The sequence below is a fragment of the Achroia grisella genome, unplaced genomic scaffold, assembly GCF_030625045.1.
Source record: "Achroia grisella isolate CSIRO2021 unplaced genomic scaffold, CSIRO_AGI_Agris_v1 utg900, whole genome shotgun sequence".
Taxonomy (NCBI): Eukaryota; Metazoa; Arthropoda; class Insecta; order Lepidoptera; family Pyralidae; genus Achroia; species Achroia grisella.
Genome location: NW_026713059.1, coordinates 4,758,539 through 4,779,614, shown reverse-complemented (window position 1 = coordinate 4,779,614; position 21,076 = coordinate 4,758,539). Strand labels below are relative to the sequence as shown.

The 21,076-nt window shown below is 30.3% G+C and overlaps 1 protein-coding gene across 1 annotated transcript; it reads left to right on the top strand.

Annotated features, from left to right (window-relative positions):
- The first annotated feature begins 213 nt into the window (after positions 1-213).
- Positions 214-15,993, top strand: LOC131853237 (proton channel OtopLc-like). The gene is made up of 14 exons (XM_059204078.1): positions 214-297; positions 589-692; positions 4,008-4,169; positions 5,616-5,780; positions 7,367-7,481; positions 7,574-7,676; positions 7,959-8,072; positions 8,147-8,595; positions 8,674-8,773; positions 9,424-9,596; positions 13,511-13,625; positions 14,051-14,205; positions 15,038-15,184; positions 15,820-15,993. Exons 2-14 carry the CDS (start codon positions 589-591, stop codon positions 15,991-15,993), a joined length of 2,076 nt encoding a protein of 691 aa, XP_059060061.1. The 5' UTR covers positions 214-297.
- The last annotated feature ends 5,083 nt before the right edge of the window (positions 15,994-21,076 follow it).

The following is a 21,076-nucleotide window of genomic DNA, read 5'->3' as shown; positions in this document are numbered from 1 at the left end:
ACATATACTGAGGTAAAGTAGTAACTCCTTAGGTACACAGAGCCGTAACGCGATAACGCTCAGTAGGCTCACTTCAGCCGAAGTCGCGTGTCTTGGCAACGAATAGCCTTTATCTAGTTTACCTTGCGACACAAAAATGGGAAAGTAAAATAAAAAACATTTACTGGAAGCAATTTGGATGTACCGTGTCAATTCAATTACCTACGTAGGACGCCCCAGTGCTGCCTCTGAGATTAGGGCAATGAAAAAATATTCCAGAAAAAAATATAACAAACATTTAAGGATTTTGATAGACAGGTACGATTTATAATTTTTAGACACACAAATTTCAATATTTTGTATATAGTGTAGCAACTAAACTCGTTAAAATATTTGACAATCAAATCTCTGAGAATAGTATCCTCGTATATATTAATCATAATACAAAAAGTGACCTCATACTTTGTAGCGGTTCAGTCGTAAAACATAATGAGTCACCATTGTTTGTGAGATCACAAACAAATTCCGTCTAATGAACGTACCGAAAGGCAATTTAGGAATTCAAAAGAGAGGACATGAAAGTAATAATGTGATTTTATATACTGGTAGATGAGTCCAGGCAAACGCGGGCCGCTGAGCGACGCAAACGAGTCGCGACCGAGCCTCACCGTCACAGATATGGACACAGTGCACGAGGAAAATGACAATGATAGGTAAGTTTTTCACTTATATATAATATATATGCTACAGTTTTTCACTGTGTATTTTGTCACATATTTTATTGTTTATAATATCTTACAGTTGTTTAAAAGAGCATAAAATAAGTTTCTTGTTCATGTTTTTTGGCTTATTATGCATTTTGAAAGGACGTTAACAACTTTTCTTATTATGTTACTTGGATAAATATTATTCCTATTTTAATGTAAATCACTAATAGTTCTTAGATTAATATAGTATCATGTTATCTGTGATTAAGGCACTCGTAATTAAATCAGTATTTATTACAAAATCTATTTTCACTGCTTGGCGTATATGCAAGATAAAATTGCATAATTAATTATTGTTACAATACCAAAAGAAGGATGTTGTCCAAGGATCTATAATAAGTTGAATACTGTAATGCTTACACTTAATTCCTTTGTTCTTTAATTTTAAAGTATTTTAAGCAGAACGGAATACTACATATTATAATATTTTTATGCATATAGTTGTAAGTGTTATAGGTTACAAATCGGAACTTATAATACATAATACGGTACAATAAGAGCCTACAGTGAATTGTATTGGCGGCTTAATGCGAAATGAAAAGCTATTCTTTGGAAAAACACGGGAAATTAATACGTCGCAACGCAGACGCCAGATAGTTGTCATAAACAAAGCGCAATACAGGCCCTAACCATTTAATTAAAGTTTCTTTTGAATTGTATTTTCTTTGTCTTCTTAGTTCAGTTTTATCTTAAGCTTTATCGTGTAATTTAACATATTTATGTGTTTAATCTATTATATTTTGTCTCTTCTTTTTAATATAGTCGTAGAAGCCTCTGCCCAATCCATTTAGAATTACAGCCATATATTTATTTCTCTACTCAATCGATACATTATCAACAACGTTAGACAAGAGTTGATAAAAATATTCCCAGTTTATTTATTTACGATATTTTAGAACTAAACATGTGATATACCAAACTTACCTAGAAGGTAAGTTTGGTATATCCCATGTTCATATATATACTTCACTATAATATACTATATATACTTACGCGTAGATATTGTAACTTCGTAATTTTGTAATAAATCTTTGCTATATATTACAAAATTAATTTATCGTGCTACTTATCTGAAACCATTTATTTTGAGAACAAAGTAAGAACGGTTCCTAATGTAATTAAATATACTGAAGCTTATTTGTGAATAAAATTAAATAATTTTATCTGTGTTTTGTACAAAATCCAAATTATAAAAGAAATTATTTTATATGATTTTCTTTTCTAAATAGTGTCTTTCGTAAATAGGTAATTGCGCAATATATCTTATATTATATTATAATATATTGATGACCAACATTATACTTTGAACATCGTCAATTCTTTCATTAGTTTGTCAACCTACGATAATGTAATATGAATATTAAAAATTAATTCGCGTCATTTTCATCTACATAAAGTTCTGTGTTCAATATTAAAGATTATAAAAAAATTATAACGTCTTCAATTTTATAAATATCTTTTATATGTACATGATTGGTATGATATGGTGATATATGAATATATGTTGCGAATATTTTGATATTCAGAAAAGGTTCGAGAGGATACAACTCAGCTTAGGGAGACATTTCCGGCGAACGGATGCACATTTCGGAGATTTTGCGCTCAACTATGCAGTCCAAATAGTTATACAACGCCGTTTCTTTAAATGTAGAAATCACAGGATGTTCCACTTATAGATTTGAAATTACTTCTAGCCACTCAAGTTTTTGCATGCATATTGGCTGTTTTATATACGCTGCCATTTATTATCAACAATATAAAATAATGGAAATTGATTTTAAAGATTCATCATAAATTTAATCATTTTCATCGATTGTAAATATACAAATAAAGAAGAAACAAAATACACACATAAAAAAGAAATACAAAATAAAGAAGGTTTATCTTTTTAATAAACCATTTAAATGAACAGCCTCGTATTTCATATAGGAATTGAAATAAATTAAATATGTAGATATCTTAAAAAATTGTACTTCACACCTAAATATAGCAAGTGTAAACAATACGAGCGGAATTTAATAATTAGATTCCAATGACTAACGCATCAAATTCTCACATGACTCATGGTTAATGATTTATTACACCATAATTTAAGAAGTACTAAGTTTCAAAATATTTCAGTAACTACAATCACTAGCTATTTCTCACTTTTGTATTTGTATACCGTGTCACAATCATTGCACTTCCTTAATTAGTAGCCTTATTCTATCTTTCATATAATTAAATTACATCGGAATTTACAGAACCAGTTTCCATCGGTACTGACCTCACACACACAACCTCACAAAAATAGATTGAATTAATTTATACTACTACTATACAAGTATAGTTTAATTATTTTATTAAATTATTTGTAAAACTTTCAACATACTGTATAGAAATATATACGGAAATGTAAAAATACATACCTACCCAGAGAGATTTCAGTGCAGCACAAGCTTCGACAATATTTATGACGTTTGATAGACTGCTTTGTGACGATGCTACAGCTTTCTGTATGTACGAGTATATAAAACAAACCTGCATTGCTCCTAATATTGGAATATATTTGTCACCTGCCAAATATTTATGCATTAAAATAAATCTAATAGAGTAGTATATTTTCAAATTGCTATTTTAAACTATAATGAGTTGAAAATAGGTACATTTTAATGGATACATTTATTAAAGATTTTATTTTTTTATTTATAATATTTTATTAAAAATAAAAAAAGAAATAAGTTCCCAGATATATCATAATACTTACGGTTTAACAACAACTTTCTCCATGGCAAATGGCTGTAACGGAAAAATAATAAACCGATCACATGACCGCGTACTCTATGAGAATTATTATGTTATTTTGTACATGTACTATTGTTATTATTGTATATTGAAACTCTAAACTTTTTTTAAGGAACTATATATTTCATTTCACTAGTAATATCAGAGAATTAGGGTATTAAATTTATGTATTTGGAATAGCAAACATGCTGACTGGCCACGTGATAATAAGCTGTAACCGTAGCCTATATGTACGAAATAGAACTACTATGTACGATACGTCACGACATGTGCCACCCGTCATACCGCTCATACTTTGCAGTACCAGAGTATTAGGACATCATACCTCTAATAATCCTGTAATTTTATTGCTTAATCAGCTTGACGACGCCGTCGGCTTTTTACAGTCTACTTTTAATAAAATATTTGTATGACATCAGTATTATTATGTTATCTGTGGTATTATCATTACTGATTTGTTACTTGGTTTGTTGTTAGTGATGAATCTTCTTATTCGGACCTGGGTCGCCTCCGGGATCGAACCCGCGCCATGTTGGAGACACCCGCCGAGCCATTGGTGCAGCATGCGCATTCACAGCCCAGCAGCCGCAGAATGTCTTCTGATATTGAAAGCAAACTAGCAGCTAACCTGAATACTCGGTGATTAAATATCATTTATTGAAACTAATATTCTAAGTAATAATATTTGATTCTTGTACATGTTTTGACATGATATATATCGTTTCAACAAGTCAAAAAATTCATTTTAAACCAAATAATCAGTTAAAAAGATTCTGGAACATATAGAAAGATACATTATCAAACTGTATTCTAAGCGGGTACACTCGCGACATAAATCTAGTTATGAATCTGGACACGCGGTCGCGTGTCAAGCCGAGTTTCAAGTAAGAGAACTGGCGAGCAGCACCGTGTGTATGTTTACACGAACCATTTGGAGCCACTTTTGACCCCCGCATAACTCAAAAACTCTTTCACATAAACCTGTCAAATTTGGTTCATATATTAAGACTTGCGAAATAAATATGTGTTCCAAATTTCATGTTATTTAGTTTAACGTCCAAATATCGTCATTTTTATCACTGATCAACTATCAAAATTATAACCCAAATGACCTAGGAAGTTCAAATTTGGCATGGAGACAGGTAATTAGGTGATTATAAAGGAAAAAACTGTAGTATACGAAATATACTGTATCCTTCGCAAGTTCTAAACATGTTACTTGTCGGTTCCTATTTTATTATTAGTAGTAACTAGCAATCGAAAGTAATAATTGGTATATGAGAACTGGCCAAGTTAGACCTTAGGCTACAGTATATTATCCTAAGTTATAAAAAGAAATGATGTTTTATATTGTTATAAATACATTTCAGGACAGACCATTGAACTTGGCACCCATTTAGACCTCACCTCTTTTGTCGTAAAAGTCAACAATCAAGGCATATATCATAATATTAAACTCGGCTATCATTTCACATTTATGCTTTTGATGGGATACACATTACTAGAAACTATGAAATTATTAAATTCTAATCTTTGTATCTCTAATCAGTTATTTTCCTATTCACAGAAAAAGTTGCAAATATATTTAACCTTATATAAGTACCGTAGCTCATGGTAAAATATTTGGTTGATGGTAAGATATATTTACTGAACAGATATAGCATTATGAATATATACTTCTTGCTTTTAAAAAATACAATCATCTGAATACTATGATATCGTGTTGTTGTAGACAGTTTCCAAACTAATATTATAAAATTCGTAAAAATTAATTATTGTATTTCTATCCACTTGTAACATTTTCATGACTGAACGAATATACATATATGAAATTATTAGAAATCCGTTCAGCCGTTTAGTCGTTAAAAGTCACAATCAGACACAGTTTTAAAGGTGTCGAAATGATCCCAAAAACATTGTCTATTCTGCCCCATCAGAACTCAGGCCATGAACCACCGCTTTACCTTCGTCCTTTACGATGTAAGTTCAGTGTTTATTGTCCTATATAGTTACAGTACGCCCGGTATCCTATTATTACTTAATTACTACATGTACAAGTAACTAAATGTCTAAACCAATATACAGGCGACCATCAGCAATCATCGCAGCGTTCCGACGACCATCGCAGGCGCTCGCATTGTGTGCCGCAACTCAACGCAGATTCCTGTCCGAACTGTCACCACATTCGCGTGCCTCCGTCGCTTCCACCGTACACGAACACCCGCCGTCGGCAGCAGAGATTTTGGGACAGTAAGTTTATTAGTTAATTCCTACCATTGGCTTCAGTTTCTATCTACACATTTACTGTGCTTGCTGTAATAAGATTTAATAGTATAGGATTATTGTAATACAATATTGTACAAATTGTGTTTCCTAGATGATTTCATCTAAATTTACTAATATATATATATATATATAATATAAAACAAGCACTCCGATCTGGTAATATATTTTATTTATTTCTTATAACTATAAGTCATCAAAACAAAGTTTCAATAATAAACACGTGCTACAAGTTTGTGAACTTGTCGACACAAGTAAAAAAGTATTATAAAGTGAAGCCATTTTTTCAATACTGAGTGGGATAAAATAAAATTAATGAGACAAGTATGGTAGGTAATATTACATGATAGATTAGATTTAATTCCATTAGAAAACCTGGTACCAAGTGTAACATTATATATAACTCATCGTTGTAAATATTAATAATTAACAATTCAAACACCCATTATATTTAATCATTCCAAAAGAGAAACAATAGACGCTGACCGTAAAATAAGATACTATACGCAAGTAGATATTAAATGTACAACAAAAAATAAATATTCTATATAAAGTTTATTAGAAAAATCAATGATGTGATGAAGCATTTAGAATTGTGTACAAGTAAACGACTGGAAAACTAACTGGAAGTGTGCAACATTCAGCTGAATAACATTACGGCGTCCTCATTGTACTGCTAACAATGTGTAGTCCCTACAATACTGTTCAAAAGCACAGCCTTTATTTGTTAATAGACAGACAGGTTGACAATACCTATGTGAACATTCAGTCCGAACACCTACACAGGTTTGTAATTAAAATGTGGAATTGTTTTCAATACCTACACTGATGGCGCATTCAAATTGCTATTACCAATGTCTGTAATTAATCTAATTAAAGCGATAATGATTTGTGGAGCACAGAGATATGTATTGTTCAAATTTATTTCATTGTACCGACGATGGGTAAGATTTTAAGAAAATATACACATTTCATTCAAAAATTTTACATTCATCAACTTTTCAAAATTGATGAAATGTAAAATTTTTTTCTGAATGGCTGCTATATATTAGAAAATAAGTATAATAAAGGCCTATCCTAAATTCGGTAATAAAACATAGTTATATAATATTTGATCATATACAGTTATATTAATAACTTGATTTCTTTAACATTTTAGTGCAATGGTATCATAGTAATAAAACATCAAAGAAATAGGTTATTAAAATATCATCAAAAAAGGCTCCTCAAAATCAGCGTGCGCTCATTCAGGAAATGTAAGAGAGGTGTACTTGACAAACATATGTAGTAGTCGTAGTAGTAGTCCCGTAATCTGTCGTGAAGATGGCCTAAATGATACGTTATTAAAGCAATATGAAACAAAATAATTTTGCAGTTCTAAACACAGTGACAATGGAAATCACTAAACGCTTCTAAGAATATTTCAAGTAGTTCAAGGGCGACCTATAAGTGCTTACGAAAGAACAGCAACTATAACTATATTTCATTGTGTTTAAAATAAATCGCTTTTATTATTATTCAGGGCAGTATATTAATTATATTAACATTTACAGCGAAGCTCTAAGCAAAGCGTTGTCAGCGCTCTATGCCAAACTTTTAGTGGTTCTGGGACTAGCATTTCCTGTCACAGAAGTCATTGCTAATGGTGTTCCAGATACATATTATCAGGTATACACACTCCTAAATATATACAATAAGATAACATAAATACCTATACTATTACTAAAATCTTTTCATCAATTATATGTTTTTTTTTTCAGGGTTTTTATCTATATCTTTATCTAGTTTCTCTTCTATTTGTAATATTTCAATATGCAACTTTAATGCGCCAAAAAGCAGTGACCCTAATTATACATACCCTAGGTAAGAGTCATAAATTATTTTAGCTCGTTTAATCTAAATAACTAAATAATAAAATAAAACAACTACACACTTTAGTAATTAGCCACATTTGCTTTACAAAATGCGACATTAAAATCACATCTTGTTTGCATAATTACGACTGCAAAGAATATTGCCTTCTTCTGTTTCCATTCCACTAACGTTTTCAGCCATTCGTATTAATGTACCGGAAAATTACTCAGTAAATATGTAAATTCAGATATTGTTAATTATACATAATTCAAACATTTAAATAATTTGCAGAAGACCCTGAAAAAGAAGAAAAAAATGGCAAAACCACGCCAGGTGAAAAAGCGAAGCCAAAAGAAAACAATCTCTCTCGTTATGGAAGTTTCTATTTAAGATTAGGTGCTATTGGTAAGTAATCAAAACTGCAATAGATTCACAGCGCTTCTTGAAATTTATACTAATTATAAAATATGTTTTTTCAGCATTCGGCATTGGGTCTATGGTGTACAGTGGTTTAGAGTTCGGTGAATATTTTGAAATGACAGATCGTTGCCGATCTGTTCTTGCAGTTATAACTCCAGGTTTGCGGATGGCGCTGACGTTAGCACAAATGCAATTTATTTTTCTAACAAATAAAGATATCGAAGCAAGTAGTTACAAGTTGATTCAGAGATTTGGATTTATGCATATGATCGCTACGAATTTGTGCGAGTGGCTATACGTTTTGGTTGAAGAAACAAAGCACGAAATACATCATTTAGAAATTCATCATATCTCGAATAGTACCCACCTCAATGACACTTTTGAAATACATTGTCGAAGAGCCAATATTATGGGAGCGCTCCTGCAGAATGCGTCACCTTTTCTATTTCCATGTACTATCGAGTATTCTCTTATTTGTGCTGTAATTTTGTATGAAATGTGGAAGGAGGTACTAACTCGTTTTCTATATTACTACCAATATATTGAATATACAATACATATATCTAACACTAGTTATAATTTTCAGGTAAAATGTACGCCAGAAGACTTTGAAAAAAAATTCAACTATACTAAAGCCAAGTCCCGTAATAACTCAATGACACCTGAAAAAATTCTACAACAATTCGGTAATATTATTATTATAAATTTATAAGACTCAGCATACAATAACACGACAATATCATGTAACCATACTGTAACCATTTACCTTCAGAGCGGCCACGTACACCTTATCTAACATGAAACATATAACCCTGTAATAAATATTCTATAACCCGGTGCCTCCCGGATTCTCTCGCCATTCAATTAAAAAGAAACGGCGGCTACCCGGATCCACCCAGTTACATCGTTTCGTCCGCTTGCGCTATTATTTAGTTTTCGTTAACTTTAGGCGGTAGCGTTAAATCGACTACCGTCTCCAAAAATTCTTCCTATATTAATCTTAACTTCATACGTAACAAATTTTTATATTCTGACTTTCAAAAATTTGTGCTTACATACAAAATATTCGTCATCTTTATATTATTGCTTAGTATACTATATATAATAACTATATACTATATATATATAACTACATATGTATATAATTATAATTAGATAATGCATATTAAGAGTACAGGGACTCGTTTGCATTACAAACTGTATACATATATTCCGAATTTTAAAATATTAAATACATAATAAAATTAAATCAGTTATAGTGATTAGAGCAGACCAGTCCCTACAAGTATTACTCGTCGGATTTTTCTAATTTTATTTACATGTTTGTATTTTGTAGCGGGCATGCTAGGAGTAAGTTCCCCACACGGAAGCCGGGCAGCACTTCATCACTTCTCTGTAGACTGCTCTCATGCACACCGTGGACTCTTTGCTGGAATTCTGCTTATAGTCATCACTATTATTTCACTCATCATGTTCTTCGTGTTAGTGAGCAATCCGGAGACTGTTAATGTAAATCACTTTTTTACTTTTTATTCTTATATATACATAAACAAGTAAGTTTATGTTAACACTAACTCTGTACATTAAAAATGAAATGAAATGAAATGAAATGAAATGAAATGAAATTGAAATGAAATTGAAATTGAAATTTATTTTTATTTGCGTATTATACAGTTAGATATTATAATATGTCCAGGTAATAATATTATTGGCAACTGTTTAATTGCCCCAATTTACGGGCATGCAAATTTTGGGTATATTAAAATGGAATAATTTAGAATATTATAATTTAAAATTAATGTCTTATGTACCATTCTAATTATATAGTAATAAAAAAAAAAAGTCAACAATCATCACATAAATATTCTTTGATGTCATAAAAACACTTGTCCAGCAACCAGTAATATAATCGATTTTTTAATTTATTTAAGGGCATTTTTCTCAAGTCCGGTGGTAATTTATTAAAGATTTTTTTTGCCATAAATGATACATTCCTTTGGTAAAGCGTCAAATTGCTCTTTGGTACCAATATTTTATTTCTTCTCTGTGATCTGAGACAGTCTTTTATCTGATCATGTGTGCTAAACAAGTTTGGATGTTGTTTCACAAACGTGCAGATATCAAGTATATACATACAAGGCAACGGAAGAATACCAAGTTTCTTAAATAGAGGTCTACATGATTCTCTGCATCCGACATTGCAAAGGGCTCTAATACATTTTTTTTGAGCTTTAAAAGCTCTATCTATGTCACATGAGTTGCCCCTGATTAGCAATCCATAACGCAATACAGAAGAAACAAACCCATGATACGCATTGAGCGCAGTTTGTAAAGTGGCCACTTGTCGGAGTCTGAACAATGCAAATACAAATCTATTAATTTTTCTGCAAATATTGTCAACATGTTTTTTCCAATTCAAGTTTTCGTCTAGTGTAATTCCTAAAAATGTAGTAGAGTCCACTTTGTCTATTTTTGTTCCATCATGCAATATATTTAAGTCAATTTTTGGGCTGGAGTATGTCTTGAAATGAATGCATTTAGTCTTTTGTAGATTAATTTTCAAGTTATTATTATTTAGCCATAGTATAACTCTATCCAATGCACTATTAATATCTTTATTAAATGTAGCTAAATTTGTACACTTACATAGTAATGTACAATCATCTGCAAATAGAATACACTTTTGGTCAACATAGTCTGGCAAGTCATTTATGTAAAGGAGGAAAAGTAATGGGCCCAGAATACTTCCCTGAGGAACTCCATTTCTATTAAATTTAAACTGAGAGTGTACTGATTCTCTTACATTTTTTTGCATACTCATTAATTCGGTATATTGACTTCTGTCTTGTAGGTAGCTTCTAAACCAATCCAATGAAATTCCCCTGATACCTAAATTGTCCAATTTGTTAAGTAATGCTTCATGTTCTACCATATCAAAAGCTTTTGTCATATCAAGGAATAGTGCTATTGTTGGTATTCTATTATTAATATTTTCACAGATATCTTTTATTAAGTGGTAACATGCAAGCGATGTAGATTTTCCTCTCTGGAAACCAAATTGCATAGGTTTGATGACATTATTCTTCACAATAAAATCGTTTATGCGGTTAGCCATAACTTTTTCAAAAATTTTCGCAAAGTTTGAGATTAAAGCTATTGGTCGGTAATTATTTATGTCTAAAGTATCGCCTTTCTTGTGAATAGGTTTGATCACAGATATTTTGAGACGGTCCGGAAATATACCTTTCTCCATCGATAAGTTAATCACATAAGATAAAGGTATAGCCAGATGATGTGAACATAATTTGATCATTTTTGTATTTATGTGATCATATCCTGTAGAGTTGGTTTGGTTTAATGTTCTGATAATATTATGAACTTCTTCTTTAGACACAGGAGCTAAGAATATACTATTACATACATTTGATTTATTTAATTTAATGTCACTTATTTTCCAATTACTTTTAAGATTATTATTATTATTCGAAATCTCAATGAAGTAGTCATTAAATATGTTCACAATGTTAAATATATTGTCTATATTCTTATTTTTGTGTCTAATTGTATTAATGTCATGTTTCAATATAGGCGAGTCAATATGTTTCCGTATTATAGTCCAAGAAGCCCTGCCTTTATTTTTAGAGTGGTATATATACCTACTGTTGATTATTTTTTGGGCTTTAAATATACATTTTTGAAGAATTTTTGAATATCGTTGGTATGATATTTTGTTGTTTAATTTATTATATGGTTTAGATTTTATATATCTGTTATAAAGTTTGCGTTTTTTATAGCAGCTTTTCCTAATGCCCCTAGAAATCCATGGTGATTGAGTCATTTTATTACTTAATTTAATTTTAATCAATGGAAAGCATAGATTGTAGAATAATATTACAAGGTCATGAAATTCATTAAACGAGTCATTTACTTCTGATTTATCAAATACCTCAGAGAAAGAGATATTTTTTATACACTCAACAAATTTATATATGTTCTCTCTGTTAAAATCTCTTCTAAATTCATACCACGTATGGAGTCCCTTGTAAAGTCTATTATGGAATGATAGGATTTGTGCTGTATTATGGTCAGAGAGTGCCAATTCGTCAGTTCGCCCACTGGCTCCATGTATGTTTGATGCTATTATGTCAATACATGCACTTTTTCTTGTAGGAGATAGTATATTCATTTTAATATTATAATTTTGTAATATACTTGTAATGATCTCTGCATGTTTATTCTGTTTGAGGAGATCAATATTCCAGTCACCACATAATATTATTTTAGATGATTTATTTTTTAATTTATTTAATAAAATATCAAGATTTTCAAAAAATACATAAATGTTTGCTGTTGGTGTTCTGTAAATGCAAATAATAATTAATTTCTGACTTTTTATTTCCACACCACAGGATTCAAACTCATATGGAGTAGAAAGGTTTTCTGCAATATGCAACTTGTTGTATAATAAATGTCGTTTTACAAATATGCATGTACCACCCCTTTTTTCTGAATCCCGGCAGTAATATGAAGCTATTATATAATTATTTAAACAAAGATTTGTTTCTGTCCCCTTTTTAATGAATGTTTCACTTAAGCAGATAATATTTATGTCCTGACCTTTATTTTTATAATCTTGCAATACTATTTCAAGCGTATCTTTCTTTTTTAAGAAGCTGGCAATGTTTTGATGAAAGATAAGAAAATTATGACAATTATCCTTGACTTTCTTTGGTACAGCAACTGTTTTATTTTTAGTAGTGGTGAGTGTCGCAGTTGGTTCGAAAAAAGGTGTGATTATAACCAGGATGCATTATTTTGTCAATTTTTTTAAAATAGTAAGGAATTGTCCCTTTCTTTATTGATGATTTGTCCGAATTAATTTGAGTTGTTTTAGTAGCGATTAATTTTGAACAACTTGTACTTTTCCTCGATATAGTCTTATTGAAATAGAAAGGTATCGTGCCTTTTTTATATACTTTTAAATATTCCTTAATTTTCCTAGGTACTAGGTATGTATCTTCATAGTCTGCTGAGTCAATGATTAAATTTATGGTGTGAGAGTACTGGTATCGTATGGGTAAATTACGTATCCAATTATTTTTAGGTAAAGAGACATATTTGCAATTTTTATGATTGTTGACTATTAACTGTATATGTGAATTTAATGTGTCTATGTTAAGAAACCTATTTGATGTAACTTCTAGTATATACACTTTGAGATCTATAGTTTTTGAAAGAAATATACTTAAGTCGGACAATAAGCTGTATGGTTTGGTGTCATTTGCACCAATTACAAGTAGCAATGAATCTCCCTTGCAGAGTTCGTCAGTGTACCCATTATTCCTAAGAATAGTGGAGCTATCAGCGCCAGGCCGTACAATTGAACTTATGATGTAGTTGTCATTCCATTTGTAAAATTGCAGGATGCCATATTTGAAGTGAATATATGCGAGCTCGTTCTCTATTCATTGACTCTCTTAGCTGCAGCGGCAGCTATCAAGCAAATGCGAGTGTTGCCATATAAAAGGAGGTCAGAAGGTACTTAATTTTTTTTCTTCAATTATCTTTTTTTGTTTTTGTTAATCTAGGATAATAGATTGAGTAATTCGAAGATATATTATGTATTATAATTTTAACCCTCGATGCAAAAAGATACCTACTTGTTATAAGTTCGAAATAATCCGTGTATTTCTTGGTTTCTAAATGAAATGACCTATTATGATGTCTCTTTTGGTTTAACGATTACGTGATCGATAAAAATCTCCAATAAAAGTTAGTTAAGGTCTAAACTACATTTTATTGGAGATTATTACCGATTCGGGGATTTAACTATTTCATTACTGATTTTTATATTTATTAACTGTTATTTATGAGTACACGTATATAACTTTGTATGTACGTTCTTATTTTAAAAATTAATACTAGGTATTATTATAAATATTTTATTCGTGTTTTGTTTTCAGCGGTACTCGGGCTTGACACGTCGCTCCTGATTCTTGCACAGTCGGGCATGTTCGTGTACTGCATGTTCAGTTTAATTGGATGCCACCATACAATGCAAAGCGATCAGGGCGCTGGTCTCACTGGCTTTTTTTCTGAATTTTTATCTTTAAATCAGGTATGAAAATTGTCAACATAATATGCAGTACATATATAACTTTTTCAGCGCCGATGGCGGAGAATCTTACTAATATTATATACGTGAAAGATTGTGAGTATAGATGTATAGATGGATGTTTGTTACTCTTTCACGCAAAAACTACTGAACTGATTTTGATGAAACTTTACAATAATATAGTTTATACATCAAAATAACAAGCAGACTATACTTTAAAAAGATATTATGTAAGTTGAGCGAAATATAATGATAAAGGTCAAGTACTTAAGTGTAATGCAGACGAAATTGCGCAAGTCAGATAGTAGTTGATAAATGTGTATTTATGCGGAAAAAAACTCGAAATGAAAATTAAATTATTCTCTAATGATATGACGCCCGTGGCAGCATTACCAGCGATAATTGGTTGTGGTTGTCATAATCTTGTTGACATTTATTTTTACTACTAAACTAAAACCTCATAATTGTAACATAATATACATACATTCTTATAATTATATCTTTAATAGTACGCAAAAGTAGGTACCATTTACCTTTTGTATTATGTGAATTGAATTATATAGGTATATTAATATATACATGAAATAATTAATATTTCACAAGAATACTTCTCACAATCGCAATATGCAAACATTTGTATTCATGAGTATGACTGTTTGTTCTGGTATGGGTGTGTTCTATTCTATGTACATTATGTATGTATTTACAAAAGAAATGACTGAAATACATATTTCTGTTAGTTAGCTAGTACCCGTAACACAGACTTCTTTTAGTGCTATTTATGTCTTTCAAATTGTCCCGGTTTATTAGTATTATATATTTATTTTCTTTGCAGACAATATTACAATCCTTGTTCATAATAGACGCTTGGTGGCGCCGTAGTGCCACTTCAGAACAGAGGCGGGAGAAGCCTGGTCGACAACTAGTCACATTTTTACTCGTCGCTAACATGGCAATGTGGGCCATTAATACACTTGAGAAAGTAATATATATTTATTTTACATCTAAACAACAGCAACCAACATTGTTCGATTTTATGTGAATAAAGTTACCATGTGGGATGACAATGTATCATATAATACATTGTTTAGTTTGCCATGAGCGGCATATTATATACGAGTACTTATTCTTGTAATGTTAGGGTTGTTCATGTCTATAGGCCTATTACCTTTTTCTGCAAGTTCCAGATGTGATTATTATCTATTCTGAATAGCTTATAAGAAATACGTAAGCACTTTTTAATACATACGAGTTGGTATTATGTACATGGTACGTCGGTACGTAGATTACGATACGTAGTTATTTACTATTATATTAAAAGTTACATACTTAAGTAGTAGTAAAGTAAATACTGTAACGAAACTCAATAATAATGACGTAATACATAGAGCTTGATAAATACTTTCTTACATTAAAGAACACTTATGCCCACGTTATAACGATGAATGAAAGTTTATACAGAATATAATGTCCTTTTAATTTTTATTATAATTGGTTTTAATATATACAAAAGTTTACAGATTATTCAAATAATATACAGAATTTGAGAGCTATTTATACGGATTCAGAAAATACTTTCAAGGAACTTCATTTACATGTTTTTTTTATTTACTGCAGAACCGTGCGGAGTTTAGGCCAGCTCATCTTTCATTCTACGGACCCTGGGCGTGGACAATCATCACACATGTGTCTATGCCACTCGCCATCTTCTATAGATTTCACTCTACTATTTGCCTCTTCGAAATTTGGAGACATAGTTTTAAGAATAAACCAATATATCTGGATGTATAATATCACAACATCTAAAAAAATAAATATATATATACATAAAAATTAAATGGTTTATTTTATTACTTCAAAATAATCTTATAAGAATATTAGATCACTCCCCAATAAAGTTTTGTTAGAAAGTAAATAATCTTCTTTATATTTCTTGAGGTATGAGTACCTATACATAGACTAGATCGCTCGTACAATTAACCTTATGAACTGGTCATACATTGTACTGGCCATTTCTCTCAGTAAACATCTATACCTACTCATTTTATTGTTTTCGGATTATGCTCTCTCTATATACTTATGATTGATCACCACATAAGTTATATAATCCGAAGTTTATTTTTTATTATATGCTATATAAAAATAAATCAAATTATTATATTATGATAGTATTACGTGATCATTATTTTTAGATAATTTTACTATGTACCTACTACAATCTTGCCCAAATTCTAAGATTCTTGACAATTGCAACCTAACAGTTTCAAGATAGGAGGATCTGTTATGAAATGCCAAAGATACATCAAATAAATCTAAGATAATAGTAATAAAATAAAAACAATATATATTTATAATACTTTATTGTAAAAAACATTTCACAAAATGAGGGTTATTTACGAGTCAACCAATCAAAATCTGAAAGGAATTGTGTAGTGATGGAAACAGAAGTTTAGAATAAATAAGAATATATAATAAAAACATTATACATAAATATATTAAGCTGAAATACCTGACCTCGTGTAGTAAAATAACTGTTTTAACCCAAAAGTATAATATTATGTCGTGTTCACTTTCACAGAAGAACACATTGTGTGCTTTTAGAAGCTGAGTCTATTCTTAGATAGATACTGTATGTAAATTCCTCATCAGCATCTTGCATTCAAGTCATCAGTCAAATTATTACTTGGCTCATGACTTCTCGTCTTTATAAAATTCAAGATACTAATTTGTAAAATTCACATTCTTATATTGCATCTTGATGAATCTACTTCATACATCAGTCAGTCAGTCATAGTTAAAAGTTTTATAATTTAAAACAAGTTTTTAAACGTTAAAAAATATCTTCAAATCGTATTATTATTTGCAGTAATAATACCGGTTGGTATGTTTTTTAATAAATTACTAATTTAGTTAATGAGTGCTTCCGACATCTCTAAATTCAATATCCGTGAAGGTGACCATAATATGAAAATTATCTCGAAACCCTTTGTCCAATGCGATGCTGATAATACGCTTGCAAACAATACTGCAAATTGTCAAAGTAGCTCAATATCCTATTATCTTAATAAACAATTAACTAAATGTAATTATGGTCATATTCCAAATAATTATGTCAATACAAAAAAGTATTTTACAAGTATTTATTCAAAGATAATTAGTCAACATATCTGCATTTATAGGTATTTTACAAATATATAAAAATTATTACAACGATTATAGTAATTTATAACATTACTTACTGATGGGACATGTCATATAAAGAAAATATATCATTAGAAATTTATTATTGAGGAAGATTATTGCCTAATTACATACATGCAATATATATATATGTTGACTACATAATTACATATATAAAAATTATTACAACGATTATAGCAATAATGGGAGTAACCATATAAAGAAAATATATCATTAGAAATGGTTTTGAGGAAGATTATTGCATACAAATATCAATTAGAGAAAGCCTGTCAAGTGCAACTTGTAGTTGACTATGTAGTAAGATAATGTAATTATTATTTAGTAATTAGGTAATTATGTGTTTCTGTCAATATTATATATATTTAATCAACAGCCTAAATTATAAGTCTTTAGGCTTCTAGCTTTAAAAATGACGACATTTCCATATAACCTTTCATATTCCCTTACAACCCTTTTTTCGCATTAAAAAGTAGGCTATGTCTAGACTCTCTTTGTAGCACATATTATTTAAATTGGTTCAGGAGTTTTGGCGTGAAAGCCAGATAGGCAGACAAACAGTCAGAGTTACTTCTCCATCTATAATATTAGTAAGAAGTAAGGATTACATAACGAAGAATATAAATACTTTGATAAATAGATTATGTTACTTGTATTTAAAAAATAAGCATCAGTTTTAGTGTAGTGTAGAGTTCATATAAACAAGTGAATTTGATTTTCAGTCAGCTTGTTGCGTACTCTTAATTAATTAACTACATCAAATATTTACTGAGTACTATCTGCTTACTGCATGGTCGTGGTTTGGATTACATCAATATTTATATCAGACTCTACGACGCCTATGTTAGTCATAGATAAGGGAATCTTATATCGGATACCGCGGTGACTTCACTTCAGTTCGCTTAAAGTTATTAAAAACAAGTGACGGAAAAAGCATTATAAAATTTAATTGACTCAGTTCGCGATTATTTACATCCATGCAAATATTGCAATTTAATATGGAAGACATTATCGAAGAAGATGAAGACTGGTTAGTGTAGTCAATAATCAAAATATATTTAACATAACGTAATTAGGATTTTTTAAAAAAACATATTAGTATTTCAAAGATTTCTATACCAGCAATCATTATTTCCTAGTATATAAAGATGGTATCTATTCCCTAAAAACTACTAGATAATTATCTGCCTTTAACAAAAAGAAAAGTATAAAATTTAATACAAAAAACTTATATCAAGTCTAAAAGGAAATATATCTATTACTCCATAAATTAATAAAGCACCATTATTTTTTAATGCTTAGTCAATTACAATTGGTTACTTTAAACTACTGTCCAACAAGCTCAGTGTGTAACTAAAAAAGTAATACAACGTAATAAAGGCAATAATCATTATTTATATAATACTAGTTACTCGACCCAGCTTCGCATGAGTGTACAAGTATTATATATATTTATAAACATTCCTCTTGAATCACTCTATCTATTAAAAAAATCCGCTTCAAAATCCGTTGCGTAGTTTATCATACATAGGGACGGACAGACAGTTTGTTTTATACTATTTAATAATGATATATTGACATTTAAAAGGTTAGCTGAGACGAACACGTTGAAACCGTCGACATCTTGTGAGCACTTCCATCCTGGCTCCCATCCCTTTCTACCTCATAGACAGCGTACTGGAGTATCAGAAAGCAGAATTCGTTATAACCGGTTAGTATACCCACTGGCAACATCTTTTTTCTTTTGTACAGTATAACGGTTTTACAAATTCATAATATCTAAATTTACAATACTACTGGTAAATTTGCGTGCAATTGATGTTAAACAGCTCGTTTTGATTACTATACGAGGAAGGCATTTTTAATGGAAAATTCTTTTTAAGAAAGGTACGTATAAGACCAGCAATGTCCAATCAAAATATCTATATTTATGTGGATCTATTACAGACTCCTATGATATGTCAAATTTACCAACATTTCGTAGTGCGATAGCATACAGCTTAGAAGAAGTGACAAGAAACTCAGCTCTTATTCTTTTCAAATGAGCTTGTATAAGTTTACAAAAATATAGATTCATTTTTAAAATAAAATAAGAGAACTGAGTAAATATAAATGTCTTTGACATTAATAATATTCTCTGTACGACAAGGCAATTTTAAGGTGTCAATATCCTGTGATAACGTACGATCAAAAAAAATATTGGTAATAAAATCAATGATGTTATATTAGTCAATGAAACAGCAACATTTAACTGCAGTAGATTAAAATAAAATAAAAATCTACTATACAATTGGTAAGTTAAGTTGATTTATTCCACGAATCATTTATTTGTCTAATAATAGGAGTTCTTAATATTAAAACTAAAATTGTTTATCTAAATATATGATCTATAAGTTATTATTAAATTCCACAACTTTTTGTTAAATTAATTTTATAATTTGAAAACATTTTAAATATAACTTAATGTTTTTTTAAAAAGCCTTGTACCAAGAACCGTTTAGAGTTAGACGTGTAATTAATCGCGTGGTAGACGAGGAGTGCAGGCGACGAGGGACGGTATATGTGGCTCGTTAGTACGGCCGTCTGAAAGTGACACCAACGCCGCTAATTACCCGTGAGGACAAGATCCTGACTACCGCCGATGCAGATTTATTGCAACGCTCAACAAATCCCTCCATTTCGAAGATATTTCTGCACGACAAAAAGAGAAAAAATCTCAACGTACTGCAATAAATTTGTTTAAAAAATATTATTCTGTTAATAATACTAATACTAATGACATAATTTTCCTGTTTACCAATTAATATACTCGTTCTTTTTGTTTGTTACTAGAAAGTATAAACATAAGTATATTAAAGACATTAAATAATATCTTACCTACTCATACTATTCTGTTATACTTTACAATTGCATACTCTCTCTATTCTAACAATTCGATAAATCAACTGTCGTGACAAATTTCATAAATAAATTATTATATACAACGGTTAATTATTCTTTTAAGACGTAATCAGAATATATATATATATATATATCTCGCTTTCAATTTATTTAAATAACAGTTTCTAATTTAATTCAAGAGACTTTTACAGTCTTTCCTTAAAACAGAACTGATTTGTCGAATTAAAAACTTGCTCCTTTTGGCAGTCGGTTAAAAAGGGATAAATAAAGCTTCCGTTGTTTACATTGTTGCAAGGTGAAATAATTTACTGCCTAGTGTGATATGACTCTCTAATCATTAGGTATGACGCATAAGGCAAGTTGGTAGTTGCAGGCGGACACGTAAGAACATAAATATCTTAACGTGACTGAACTGTGTGTCACTACCTACCATTGATAAATATTAATAAAAACAGGCAATAAAATATTACATACAAAATATTAAGAGAAAAACTATAAATAAAAGTTTTATTAAAATTTTTAGTAGATACTAATGAAATATATTTTATTAGCTTTTTCTGCTTCTTAGGGCTCCACAACATTTTGCTAAAGTATTACAATGTAATACTTTTTACTTTTATTTCATTATTAGTTTAAAAGAATATCCAGTCATCTTGTATGTTTAACCTACATAATGTATTGGCTCTGTCACAAATTATAACTAATTATTTACACACACCACAGCATTACTCACTTCAGCGGAGCATTTGCGTACAGTTCATGGTTAGCACCACGA

Excerpts from the sequence above, each read along its gene's own strand:
- LOC131853237 (XM_059204078.1), top strand. The coding sequence starts at position 589 with ATGAGTCCAGGCAAACGCGGGCCGCTGAGCGACGCAAACGAGTCGCGA. Across the intron at positions 8,073-8,146 it reads TTTAAGATTAGGTGCTATTG|CATTCGGCATTGGGTCTATG; the intron begins GTAAGTAATCAA and ends ATGTTTTTTCAG. Across the intron at positions 9,597-13,510 it reads GCAATCCGGAGACTGTTAAT|GATGCCATATTTGAAGTGAA; the intron begins GTAAATCACTTT and ends GTAAAATTGCAG.